Below are 13632 nucleotides of genomic sequence, written 5' to 3'. Positions count from 1 at the left end.
TTGTGCTGGGGAGATATTTTCTCAGGGAGGATGTGTGATGGGGGGTTGGGGGTGAGGGTGGGGGTTAGCATGCTGGGGGGGGGGGGGGGTGAAGTGGTTGGCCTTGTACTTACCAGAGTCCATTCCTCCGTGTACTCCAGCGAGGCCATCAGGATGCAGGATGTTGAGTACCTCTTGCTCCCATGTTGTAAATTCGGGTGGAGTGGGTGGGGGTCCCCCGCCAGTCTTCTGCACTGCGATGTTGTGTCGCGAGACCATCGAGCGCACCTTCCCCCGTAGGTCGTTCCATCGTTTGCGGATGTCCTCTCGATTTCTGGGATGCTGTCCCACCGCGTTGACCCTGTCCACGATCCGCTGCCAGAGCTCCGCCTTCCTTGCTATGGTGGTGTGCTGGACCTGTGAGCCGAAGAGCTGGGGTTCCACTCTTATGATCTCCTCCACCATGACCCGGAGTTCTTGGTCCGAAAAGCGTGGGTGCCTTTGTGGTGCCATGGGGTGGTGTGTATGAGGTGTGGGGTGGTGTATGTGATGATGTGTGTGTTGGTGTGTGGTGCTTTGTGCTTCTATGTGGTGTGTGTGATGTTGCGGTGTGCCTCTGTGTGTCTGGCTCTCTATTCTCTGATGTGTCTCTCTCTCCTTCGTCTCTGGTTTTTGTTGGTAGGGGTTTGTGGGTGATGTGGGTGTGTGTTTTATATGGTATTGGATGTGTGGGAGTGGTGTGTGTATGTGTTTCAGGTGTGTGCCTTTCAAATTGTCCAATGTGGTAGGGGTTTGTAAAGGTGTGTGTATTTTGACCGCGGCGGTGTGTACCGCCAATGGAATACCGCGGTTGAATGACCGCCGCGTGGATTTGCGGGTCATAATGGGATGGGCGTATTTCTGTTGGCGTGGCGGTGGAGGTTTGGTCTTCTCCAGTTTACCGCTGGCCGCTGATGTGGCGGACTGCAGTGGAGGGCGGATTTTCGGAGGTTTTGCAGTTGTGGGTCAGAATGTCCGTGGCGGCTGACCGCGGCCGCGGCGGTATTGTGGCGGCCTTCTGACCGGCGGTAAGCGGCTTTTACCGCCGAGGTCAGAATGACCCCCAAACTGTTTTCTTTTTCTTGTTGGGGGGCATCTGCACTTTAGGCTCAGGGAAGAGTGATTTAAAAGTACAGTACATTAAACAAATTAATATATAAAAATTCAATAAGATGTAAATTAAATATCACAGTATTATACTTTTAAAATATGAACACTAAATTAAAATGAATGATTAAATTAACTTTTTGAAATTTACATATATAAAGCTAGAAATAATATTTACAAACGTACAAGCAAGCTAAAGGCACGATAGATGTAAACAAGCATTTGCAATGCAATGGGTTGCACATTTGCTTGAGTTAAAGCTATTAGCGTTGTAAACTTCTAACCGGACTTTTCTTTCCACATAAATTAAAAATTAAAAGTGAAACAGTTTCACATAAGTGAGCCAATTAAAAGTGCCAGGGCATGAGCGTGAAGGAGACACACAAAAGGAAAAAGAAGTTCGCTTGCAGTCAAAGGTATCAGCAAAAGTGCAAATAGCCATGTAACAGGGTCGATGTCCAAGGTTGTAACCAAACCGCTCCAAGGAGGGACAAACGTAGAGCATTTACCAATGATAACAAAGAATTTTTGAAGGGCAAGCCCATGAAAGAGCAATAGTGATGGGCGTGAGGTGGGCGTGGTTAAAAGCCCAAATAGATAACAACACATCGGAAAAGCAGTGCTTGCACGCTTCTATGCACAACCTATAAACTGTGATGTAATGACTCTTGATGTACAGGTTGATATAATAATGAATGACAGGACGTGGTAAGGACTGTGGAGAGAAAAATAAGCAAAGTGGATTCAGGGAGCTTATAAAGCTTCTATGTTCACATCGCACCATTCTATGAAGGAGTGTCACGTTAAGGTATCCCTGATTCTGATGCTAGAAATAAAAGGTGGGAGGGGGTTGGAACAGCTACACTTTCTTGTTGACTGCCCTCCTCCCATATGTGCTGCTGACAAAGCACAACAATAGTGGTGTGCATGTGTCCTAAAGGGCATTCCATCAAGCTTTTGTTGTAACTCAATAGCTTGAAATGATGAAAGCTCTGGCACACACAACATGATAAACAAATGATCAAAGCGGCTTAATAGTTGAGCACTCTTCTGTGGAAGCTTTGGTCAAAAATTAAAAGCTGTATTCAAATAAACCAAAAAGTGGTTGGAGCCTCATTCCCTTCCTGAAGTCCTCCTGAATGCTCATTTTGTGATAACATCAGGAAAGGTGACAGCTGCGGTGTCAAGCCAGACCTAAAAATGTAAAAAATGCACAGTCCTAGGCAATGAAAGGGACATTTTTTTTGGGAAGAAGGCCACATTGTTTCGAAGCAGAACGCCATCATTTGCACTGAATGCAGTCTATGGCTCAAGTAGGCTGAACCACTACTCCCTGCTGTGTGCTGTGGTTAGCAGGAGCAAAATATGACTGACACAACGACAGACCAATGGATGCAGAGGGCTGGCTGAAAACCCATAATGCTAAGTAGTAAAGCACTGTCTTTCACTGCTGGATCAAAGGGTCTTGGCTAAAGCCAGATCTAACAGGAACAATATCTCTCTCTCTCTCCCTCTCTTCTAATACTCTTGTGCTTAATCTGATGCGACCCTACTCATCCACCAGAGTGGTGTGGCCATCACATACAATTTTGCATCAAGAAGAATGAAGATGCTCAAGTCATATATAAAAACCCAGAATTCATCAGTCAGACACACCAGTGTGAGTCAGTGGGCAAACTAGCACGCTGCAGACTATACCCTACGGCACTATAAATAGACTGCCCCAAAAGTAAGAGGTGCTGGAAATGCAGGGCTATCCAATGGCTTTTTTAATTATAATTGTATTGGTTTTGCAGACAATCCGGCCCATATATGCCACAATAAATGAGTAGTTCCATTATGTAAATTTCTGTAATACTTTCTGATACAGCACTAACAGTTGTAGTGTAGAAGCCCTTCTAAGGACATCTCAAACACTGGTCTCTAGAGAAAACGTCCCTCCATCCCCCCTCTATCTTCCCCTCTCCTTGAAACCTATCCGTCCACCTCACCTCAACTATGTCAAAACTTCAACCATTCATTAAATTCTATTAGCGCCCCCACCGCCCGTTTATAATCTCCATTATTTTTTTTATATAGGGCACCACCACAGCATGTGCATACGCACTCTGCTGCCCATATGTTTTGGTTGCTAACCTGTTGCACATGCAGCCAATTTTAGGCCTGAAACCACTTTACGATAATTGTCATCATTCATTAGAACCAGATTCCCATTCCGACCAGTCCGGCAGCCAGAAAGTGATCATTTCAAAGTGGTAGCCCTTCATATTTCTGGCTGAATGCCATCTTCCTTGCAAGTCTGAGGCTGCTCGTCAGCTGTGTGATGGATCATGCACCGTTAGCTACTATCTGCTCTGCATGCACTGGGGGTGCCCTCGAGAGATAGTTTAGCAGTGGTGATCCAAACACTTCCGTCCTGGAGTTGGGTGCTAATGGCCTGATGTATCACAGAGTCACCGTGGTTTTCTTATCCTGTGTGTTTGGGAAAATTCATAAGTACATCGGGGCCTAAGATAGCAAAGCTGAGAGTCAACATGTTCTGAGAAAACACAATGGTTTATGGGCTGTGTACTTCCTAGCGATGGAAGTATTTCTTTCCTCTGGTCATGTTTGTTTATAGGCAGTCGAATTTCATCAAGACTGATGTAAAATGTATATATGTATAATTGGTGGTGAATATACTTATCAATGATGTTCAAAAGCTGTAATAAGTGTATTTAAGTATCCCCTATGGAAGTGTGATAACTCTGGTGAAAGAAACAACTATGCAATGTGACCTAAAATACAGCAACGGCAGATTCGCTTTTTGAAGGTAATTAGGATCAAAATTCAACTCACACAAAAGTTTAAAAATGCCACATAGTGGCTATTCATGGGGGCCTATGAAAAGACGTGGCCAAAAAGAAACAGCGAGGAGCGGCGGGAGTCCGAAGCACAAACAAACACGAGCACCCGAACCACGAACGTGCTGTCCCGTGTGTACGTGACTCAGAGTGCAACTGACACATCAACAGGAAGATTTATGACCAGAGCACACGAGACATAAAGTAATATGGTTCCTACTAGTGATGGCAAGGCAGCTCTACAAGGGGTGGGGCGAGGGGGGGTGGGTCGTGGCGGGGAAACAGTGTTTAAGACTGTTTCTTTAATGATCCGTTGCATTTAGATGTCTGCAGTGCTTAATTTGTAAATAAAAAGGTGCCCGTGCCCAAAGCCCGCCTCTTAAACACGCGGCTGCTGCTATTAAATGTGCGAACACAGAATACTGAGACAGCGTAATCCTGAAGCCATCTCGGGCCTCTTCAATCCATATAAAGCCACTCCCTGCCCCTTTAGCTCACTCTTGCAGCTTTCTACTTTCTCCCTTTGTGACGCTTTTTCGTTTTTCCCTTCCTCCGTCTTTCCCATATGTGTCTTTTGCTCGTAGCAAATGCTTGAGGCAGAAGAATAAGCCCTGGCTCTCAAAAATAAGTGCCGGTGCTCAGCACCGGAAACAACAAGCACAAATTAAGCTCTGGATGTCAGTTTCCCATAAAGCATTCTGAAAGCCCAGCTCAGGAGCCTGGCACATGCTCGGTGCACAACTGACAAGTCTGCTTTCAGATATGGGGACACGAACACGCACACTGCTGCATTGAACCCCAGTAAGCCAGTGTGAATGCGTGACGTTCTTAAGCGGTTTCTCAATATATCTAGGTTAAATGTGGCACACTTATACATGTAAACTGCACTATATGCCTCATAGTGAGAGACTACATTTTTTTTAATCGGGAAAGGTTAAAATACGAATTTCTGCCACAAATAGAGTCAACAAATACGTTCTTGGGACATGGCAAAAATATCCTAGTTTGAAGAAAACAACCTCAAAACTACTTCTTACATACCTTTTAAATATGAATATATACAAGGATAAATTAGGTAACTAGAAAAAGACGTTCGTTAAGCTTACCATCACTGCGCTCCAGATCAAAAATCTCACCATGATCGGTTTGTGTTGACCTTTATAATACAAGAGTACCTTCCCAGCCTGCACAAACAACAGAATGTGATAAATTAAAATCATGCGCATTTAACAAACACAATTTCCAATGTGTTATGTCAATATATAGTGAACACCCAATAAGGAGGCCTAAAATAAGTCAACCAGGGAGGGATACGTAACAATATGGTGGCTCGGTTGCACTTCCACTGGAGGCAGGGCTCCTATTGCGGTTAGAGCTGAGCTTTGCACCCGGTAAGGAATACATGCGTGCATCATTCAGGACAGACACTCATCAGGGATGGAGTGACCTCCTCGGGCGTGCATTGACCTCATCGGGCATGCAGGGAGCTCATCCGGCGTGCATAGACCTTAGTTGTGCGTGGACCTCATCGGGCGTGCAGGGACCTCCTGCTCAGTTTTCTTCTTGATAATTTAGCCCAAGTCTCTTTTTAGACCCATGGTTAGGATGGGAAGAAGCAATAGCAGTGATAATTGGAAAAAGCCTACAGACTAAGAAGCAACATGTCACCGTGTAACTTTATTCTGCTCTTCCGTGATTGTTGTTGTCATTTTTATGTCCATACTATCTGTGTCCTTTTGGCAGGGGTATTATGGGTGCTGCATGGACACTGCAGTGCAAGATCCCCCTTTGCATGTGGTTGGTTTTGGTTTGCTCCTGACGTAAGGAGCCGGGGTAATAAAATGCTTGACGTTTTGGTAGGAATTCGAAAATTAGGTAATGCAAACCCCAGGGTGCTGGGGACCTAAGGCCCAGTCTGATGCACCCCCAAAAAATATTTGCGGACATGTGAAGCACAAACATGGCCAAAAATGACGTGTGCGCTACATGTCATTTTTTAAATTGCATTTACAATGCATTTTAAAAAATTGCACATGCTTACCACCAAATTAGATTTGGTGGTAATTGCATTTCCTAAATGCCCAATTTGCATTTAGGAAATGCGTGATACATGTGCTTTGAACATCGCAAACAGGAATTCCCTATTTGGAGAATCGCAATTTGCGATTCTGTAAATGGGATCGCAGTTTTAAGGAATTGATATTTTTGCGATTCCTTAAAATTGCAAAGCGAATGCCTTTCATTCGTAAACGGACGATTTTTGAGATTCGCACCATTTGCGAATGCAAAATAGTGTCATACATTTGGCCTTTGGTTTCCAGACCTTTTTTTGGATGAATTTTGGATTAAGCTACTTAAACGGAAAAAGAGGATTGAGGGAAAAACAGTAGTAAAACAACCGGACACACTGGGGTAAGGCCTACGTGTTAGGAATTTGCTGGGCATGTGAGAAACAGATTTCAACACACATCAAGAGGGAAAAAAACAAACTGGTAATCATGTGCATAAAGGCAATGTGAGCGTGTACCACTATGACATACACGTGTATGTGATACCAGAGGACAAAGCTCTCCTTTAACAGCTACATACGTTTCTCAGGGGCAGTTCTTCCGTTAGGGCGGAGAAGGGTCCCCCCCTCGCAAGCAGTGGCAATTGCAAAACGTTTACAAGAAAACAATAATGAACTTGTAAAGGGGCGGAGCCACGGGGGTGACGAGCAGTGGGGGGGGGGGAAGTGCAGAGCACTCCCCCTCATTGCACATGTATGTTTGGCTCGCCGTCTTGGGCTGGCCAAACAGACATTCGCACTGTGCTTTCTTTAGCCTGGCACTGTGTTGCCAGGCAGGAGAGAGCAGGCACGTGCTCCCAGTCTGTATGGGACAGCCCTGGCTGGGACCGCCTAGCCAATCCTAACGCTGCTTTGAGCAGCATCAGGCCTGGTCGCAAGGCAGGCTGAGAGCCTGTGCCTGCCTACAGCAGAGGAGACGAAAGTGTAAAGGTACGGCATGCAGGTGTTTTTTTATTTTTTATATTATTTTAATATTTATTCCACCTTCCATCCCCCCCATCCGTGTGCCACCCAGCCACTTCGGCGCACCACAAACAGCGACTGACGTTTCTGGTTCCACTCTGGGTGCCGGGGTACCGACAAGATTGAAACTGGGAAAGAGCCAACCAATTATACTAAGTGAGCTTACACTTACCTGTAACTTCGGAGCTCCAAGTACTGTTTTCCATTTACAGTGCTTACATAAGAAATCTAGTTTTGTTTGGTGAAAGCTTTGGAATATGCACCTAACCCATCTCAATGTCCCTTAAAGAAGAAATGGCAACTAGACACCACTTATTCACTTCTTTTTACCTCTCTCAAACAGAGATCGCTATGAAAACATCTCTAAAGCATATTATTTATCATATGCCCCAATAATGCAAAAGCTGAATGGGTTTCAACAGCCATTAATGACCATTTCATGTCAAGTTAGGTATGTGGAATTCAGCTCACTGATGCAAATGAGGGATGTGATGCTGTAGCTAAGAGTCGGCTTGCCAAGGTCACTTGAATCACCAGGAGTTCTCTTACATACCAAGTACTAAACTGATGGAAGCGTACACCAGGTGTAACTGAAAGAGGTCACTGAAATGGGTCCCTATTGGGCCCTCACTTCATGTCCTTTAATAGCAAAAACACTGAATGAATACTGGAAAGTAACAGAATGCTAATGGAGAAACCCAAATAACGGGTGAGTGGCACGCTATGGGAATTGCAAAAACATAGATCATTTGTTTAAGTCACGCTCCTAGTTAGTAGGCAGCCTCCTTTAGAGACCCTTCACCTTTTTCATCCCACTTAAAGGCCTGGATGGTATTCAAGCAATTACAGGGAGCAGGCAGGTATGATTCTATCTGAATTAAATAGGAAGATACAATTAAATATAAATTCGAATGAAAAGGTAGCAGTGAAAGTGAAAGCCAAGAGGGGAAGTGGCTGAAAAGTAGGTGCCCTATACCCTATATAGTTCTGTCACTCAGACAGTCCTATAGACCACCACGCTGCACATAGCCATGAGTGTCTGCATGGAAGGGGGTGGGCGGGGGTTGGGGCGCTTGCCCCCCTGTATTTAGGTACAGCCTGGTGTGCAGGTTCACAATGTAACATAATACTACGACTGCCATAGTGTTACAGAGCCTGCACAAATATGTCCACGGCCCCTACCAAAAACAGTCCGGGATGCCGAGAATGGGTCATGGCGGATGGTGGTGGGTCCTCCTGGTGGCATATTTTGATGTTAAAATTATGCCCCCCCCCCCCTAAAAAGTTCTGCAGACGCCCATGCACATAAACACATAACTATCAATGGTGCAGCAGCAAAAGGGGCATCAGGGCCCAGCGGCCTGAAGGATCAACAGAATTCTGACTGTTGCAGCACTTCATTCCCCAATCAGCACTCGGGTGGGGGGCAGCTTTCCTTTTTTATTTTATTTGTTATTAGATTTCTGTCAATATGCATGCCATCAGGAAAATGCATCAATACAACAACTATGAACATAGTTTGTACATTTTCCCTCCAGCTCGTCCCCAGCGTATCCTAGCATACATATACCAATGACTTGGCAGAGATGTGTTACATCATTTTTCACTTCCTTGGGTCTCAATATATCTCTTGTTGGCCACGTATCGGGTGTTAATATACCAGATGAGCAAGTTACTTACCTTCGGTAACGCCTTTTCTGGTGGATACACTAGCTACCTGTGGATTCCTCACCTAAAGAATTTTCACCTCGCACCAGCTTTCGACGGAAATGTTTTTCTAGCTCTGCACGTCGACGATGATGTCACAATTGCCCGACTCCCACGCAAGACCGTATGATGTCATCCAGGCAATAAGAAGTCCTCGTCGGTGTGCAGACGTCAGTTATCACCATTTTTTACGTGCCTTTGAGGCAAACAGGTGAATATTGACATTACAGAAGTGATATAAGTACATCAATCAAACTTATAAACCAACTTTTATTCCAATAATATGAACAAAACTAGTAGAAACAACAACACAAATTATGCATATAAATATATACAGTATACATATCCACACATTCCTTTCATATATATATATATATGTAAAGCAATATATAAACATCGCATCATCATATACATACATACAATATACAGGTGCTCACCCAAGGAATTTGTGGTAAGACCAGTCAGGCAACGGGGAGGCGGGTGGGACCGTGACAAATCCACAGGTAGCTAGTGTTTCCACCAGAAAAGGCGTTACTGAAGGTAAGTAACTTGTTCTTCTGATGGATACAACTACCTGTGGATTCCTCACCTAAAGAATAGAGTTCCAAAGCAGTACCACCTTCGGAGGTGGGTGCCTGAGTGGTCAAACCAAGAAAACCTGCAGCAGGGTGTAACAACCTTCGGGAGGAAAACCGTCTTGGTCCTTAACACCACTTTGTCCCTGTAAAAGGAAATATATGGGGGCTCTACGCTAAGAGCCTAAAGCTCACTCACTCTTCTAGAAGATGTTAAGGCCACTAGAAAAACAGTCTTCAAAACTAAAAGTCTCAATGAACAAGAGTGCATTGGCTCACATGGCGATCCCATAAGAAAGGTCAATACTAAGTTAAGATCCCACTGTGGCATAACAAACGGAGGGCGCGGAAACTTATTAGTGAGACCCTTAATGAACCTCAACACAATAGGTGACTTAAACAAAGAGGGTTGGTCTGGAAGGCACAGAAAAGCCGGCAGCGCTGATAAATAACCCTTAACTGTGGCAACTGCACAACCCTTCTGTGCCAAGGATAAAGCAAATAACAATACATCAGACAAATGTGCCTTCAAGGGATCAATTTGGTTCTCTCCACACTAACTGACAAATCTGGCCCACCTGCGTGCATAGATCGATTTGGTGGAGTGTCGCCTGGCCGATAAAATAACTTCCACCACCTCCGGCGGAAGAGAAAAGGAACTCAGATTGCCCCGTTCAATCTCCAGGCATGAAGGTGGAGGCTCTGGAGGTGGGGGTGTAGAACCTGCCCCTGCGACTGCGAGAGAAGGTCTGCCCTGTACGGGGGATGGCACGGAGGGCACAGAGAGAGTTGGAGAAGATCCGAGTACCATACCCTTCTTGGCCAATCCGGGGCTATTAAGATCACTTGTGCTCGGTCTTGGCAGATCTTCCTCAAAACCCGAGGAATCAAGGGTATGGGAGGAAACGTGTAAAGCAACTGACCCTTCCAGGACATCTGAAAAGCATCCCCCAAAGCTCCTTGCACCAGATACTGGAGGCTGCAAAACGACGGGCAGTGCGCGTTCTTCCGAGTGGCAAATAGATCTATCTGTGGATATCCCCACCTCTGGAAGATGTAAAGGTCCAGATCTAGATGAAGACGCCGACTGAGACTGTCCGCACGCACGTTCAGAACTCCGGCAAAATGATTTGCTACCAAGCAAATCTGGTGGTCCTGAAGCCAGGACCAGACCCGAAGAGCTTCTCTGCAGAGAAGATACAACCCCACTCCTCCCTGCTTGTTTATATACCACATAGCAGTAGCATTGTCCGTCAGGACCTGAACCGACTGACCACGAAGGGAAGGGAGGAAGGCCTTGAGAGCCAGACGTATCGCCCGCAGTTCCAACGGATTGATGTGAAACCTCTGTTCTCCTGGAGACCAACAACCTTTGATCTCCAGGTCCACCAGATGAGCTCCCTACCCTAGAGTTGAAGCATCCGTTACAACTGTGGCCACTGGCAGAGGAAGCGAGAACGGCCTTCCTTGCAACAGGTTGCCGACCGCAGCCCACCATTGAAGATCCGCTGCAGCGTCTCTGGAGATCCTTATCCAGTCCTCAAGATCTCCTTTGTGTTGAAACCACTGCCTGCGGACGCACCATTGTAGAGCCCTCATGTGCCAGCATGCATGAGTGAGCAGCAGAATGCAAGAAGCAAACAGACCGAGCAGACGAAGGACCTTGAGGACTGGAACAACTGCTCCATTTCGAAACATTGGAATCAACGCCTGAATGTCCTGAATCCGCTGCGGCTGAGGAAAGGCCTGATTCAATGTTCTGTCCAGTACTGCCCCTATGAACAGGAGGCGTTGTGAGGGCTCTAGGTGAGATTTGGGCACGTTCACTGAAAAGCCCAGATCGAACAACAACTGAGTTGTCGACTGCAGGTGTTGCCACAAGAGCTACGCAGACTTGGCTTTGATCAACCAATCGTCCAGATAAGGAAATACTGCTATCCTCCTTCTTCTGAGATCCGCTGCAACCACCGCCATCACCTTCGTGAAGACTCGAGGTGCCAAAGTAAGACCAAACGGAAGGACCGTAAACTGATAGTATTACGACCCCACAACAAACCGGAGATACTTCCTGTGCGACTTGAGGATCAGAATATGGAAGTAAGCATCCTTCAAGTCGACGGACACCATCCAATCTCCTTCGTTCAACGCTAAAAGAACCTGTGACAGGGTCAGCATCTCGAACTTTTCCTGCTTGAAGAACCAATTCAAAATCCTCAGGTCCGGGATTGTCCTCCACCGACCATCCTTTTTGGGGATCAGGAAGTATCTTGAATAGCAGCCCTGACCCCTCTCCTGCTCCGGGACCAACTCCACTGCACCTTTTGACAAAAGGGATATCACCTCCTGTTGCAGTAACAGAAGATGGTCGTCCAAACAGAAGGATGGGCTTGGAAGGATGGGAAGAGGAAACTCCCGAAAGGGAAGAGCATTACCTTTCTCCACAATATCGGTGACCCAGGAGTCTGATGTTATTGGCTACCACATGCGAAAAATGTGAGTTAGTCTCCCCCCTACAGGAGATGTGTGAACAGGGAGTGATGGAGAACTAAGGTTGCTTTCCCTGCTGCACCCCTCTGGAGGAAGAGGAAGAGGCAGAGTGCTGCTGGGCGGCCCCTCTAGTGTGTACTCTACCCCTGCCCCTGAAGGATCTATAAGGGAGAGCTCCTGAAGATTGCTGCCCTGCCGCATGGAGCCTATCACGAAAGGAAGCGCCACGACCAAATCCTCTAAACCTTCTAAATGAGTTCAAAGACGAGGATGTGGCTGCTTGCAGTCCCACGGATCTTGCCGTGGCTCTACTCTCCTTAAACCGCTCCAAGGCAGAGTCGGCTTTCGATCCAAAACGTTTGTCTCCATCAAATGGCAGGTTAAGCAGAGTGGTCTGAACATCAGGAGAGAACCCTGACGATCACAGCCAGGCATGTCGCCTCGTCGCTATGGACGTGCCCATAGCCCTGGCCACTGAGTCCAAGGTGTCCAGCCCAGATTGAATCACCTGGGCTGCGCCTGAGCGTCCGACAAAAGGTTCTGCACCTCCTGGGATAATCCTGGGTGCCCCTTAGCCTCGTCCATCAGGGCATAAATGTATCATCCTAAAATGCAAGTAGCATTTGTGGATTTCAAAGCCAAGCTACATGACGAGAAGGCCTTTTTAGCTGACTGGTCCATTCTCTTAGACTCCCTGTCTGCTGGAACTCCGGGAAACGATCCAGGAGCAGAACGGGAGGAACACGACGCTTGCACAACCAAACTCTCCAGAGTCGGATGCTTGGCCAAAAAGTCTGGATCACCTGGGGCCACTCAATAGCGTCTGGCCACCGACCTATTTACGGCAGCCGAAGTCACCGGCTTCTTCCAAACTTCCCTAATGGGGTCCATAAGAGCCTCATTGAAAAGAAGGGGCTCCGCCACAGCTGATGCTGGATGCAACACCTCAGTAAGGATGTTGGTCTTCACATCCGCAGCTGGAAGTGGAAGGTCCAAAAAGTCTGCTGCCTTCCGCACCACAGCATGAAAAGAGGCAGCCTCTCTGTATAGTCCCCCGGAGAAGCCAAGTCCCATTCCAGGGAAGTGTCTAGGCCGCTTGCAGTGTCCAAACCTTGCAGGTCCCCTGAAGGCTTCATGATCTCTCCTTCCTCCAAGTGCTGCTTCTCATATTCTTGCTCCTCCAGCAGCCTCAGAGCCAACCTTCTAGAGCGGAGCCTGGACTCGATCCCCGGCATCGATAAGGCGTCAGCCGGCGACGAAGACCTCCGGCGGCATCGATCCTAGGAGTCATCCGACGCCTGATCCCTCGGCGCCACAGGCATCTTTAAGGTAGACTGGATCCGTGGTGAATCGATCGGCGCCGGGACAGTAGACGTTGTCAGCATCACCGGTTTTCTGGGTGACGCCAAAGGCATCGGCACCGAAGCTGTACTTCCCGAAGGAAGAAAGGGCATGAAGGGCGTCGGCCTGTAAGAAGCCAGAACACCCATGTCAAAGGCCAAAGAGCCTGACGACCCACATGCACACCTCCAGGCGCCATGGTGGCAAAGATATTAAACATAGCATTAAGAAATGCTGCTGGATCCGTGCCCGGCGCCGGGAAAGCTGAATAACCTTGAGGAGCCGGTGCTTGAGGTGAAGCAGACAACGGCCCAGGCATCTCCTGCTCCGGAGAAGCCCTCGGCTCCAGATGCAGATCCACTTCATACACCGACAGTGGAGATGTCGGTGAAGCTGGAGTCGTCGGAGGCGTCACAGCTGGGCTAACCTCCCAAGTCGGTCGGCGCCGATGGTGATCTCGAATGGGAGCGATCTCTGCTCGATCGGTGCTGTGATCCATGCTGGCGCCGAGAGTCCTGATGAC

The 13632-nt window shown here is 47.2% G+C and overlaps 1 protein-coding gene across 1 annotated transcript in view; it reads right to left on the bottom strand.

Moving 5' to 3' along the window:
• HGSNAT (heparan-alpha-glucosaminide N-acetyltransferase) overlaps positions 1–13632 on the bottom strand; it is a 307063-nt gene that overhangs the window by 66782 nt on the left and 226649 nt on the right. Inside the window, exon 15 of the mRNA XM_069208519.1 lies at positions 5075–5152. Within this exon, the coding sequence (XP_069064620.1) occupies positions 5075–5152 (78 nt within the window). The remainder of the gene's footprint in view (positions 1–5074; positions 5153–13632) is intronic.

The sequence above is a fragment of the Pleurodeles waltl genome, chromosome 9 (assembly GCF_031143425.1).
Source record: "Pleurodeles waltl isolate 20211129_DDA chromosome 9, aPleWal1.hap1.20221129, whole genome shotgun sequence".
In the NCBI taxonomy this organism is placed as follows: domain Eukaryota; kingdom Metazoa; phylum Chordata; class Amphibia; order Caudata; family Salamandridae; genus Pleurodeles; species Pleurodeles waltl.
Note: the sequence above shows the minus strand (reverse complement) of the source record. Positions and strands in the feature narration are given on the sequence as shown.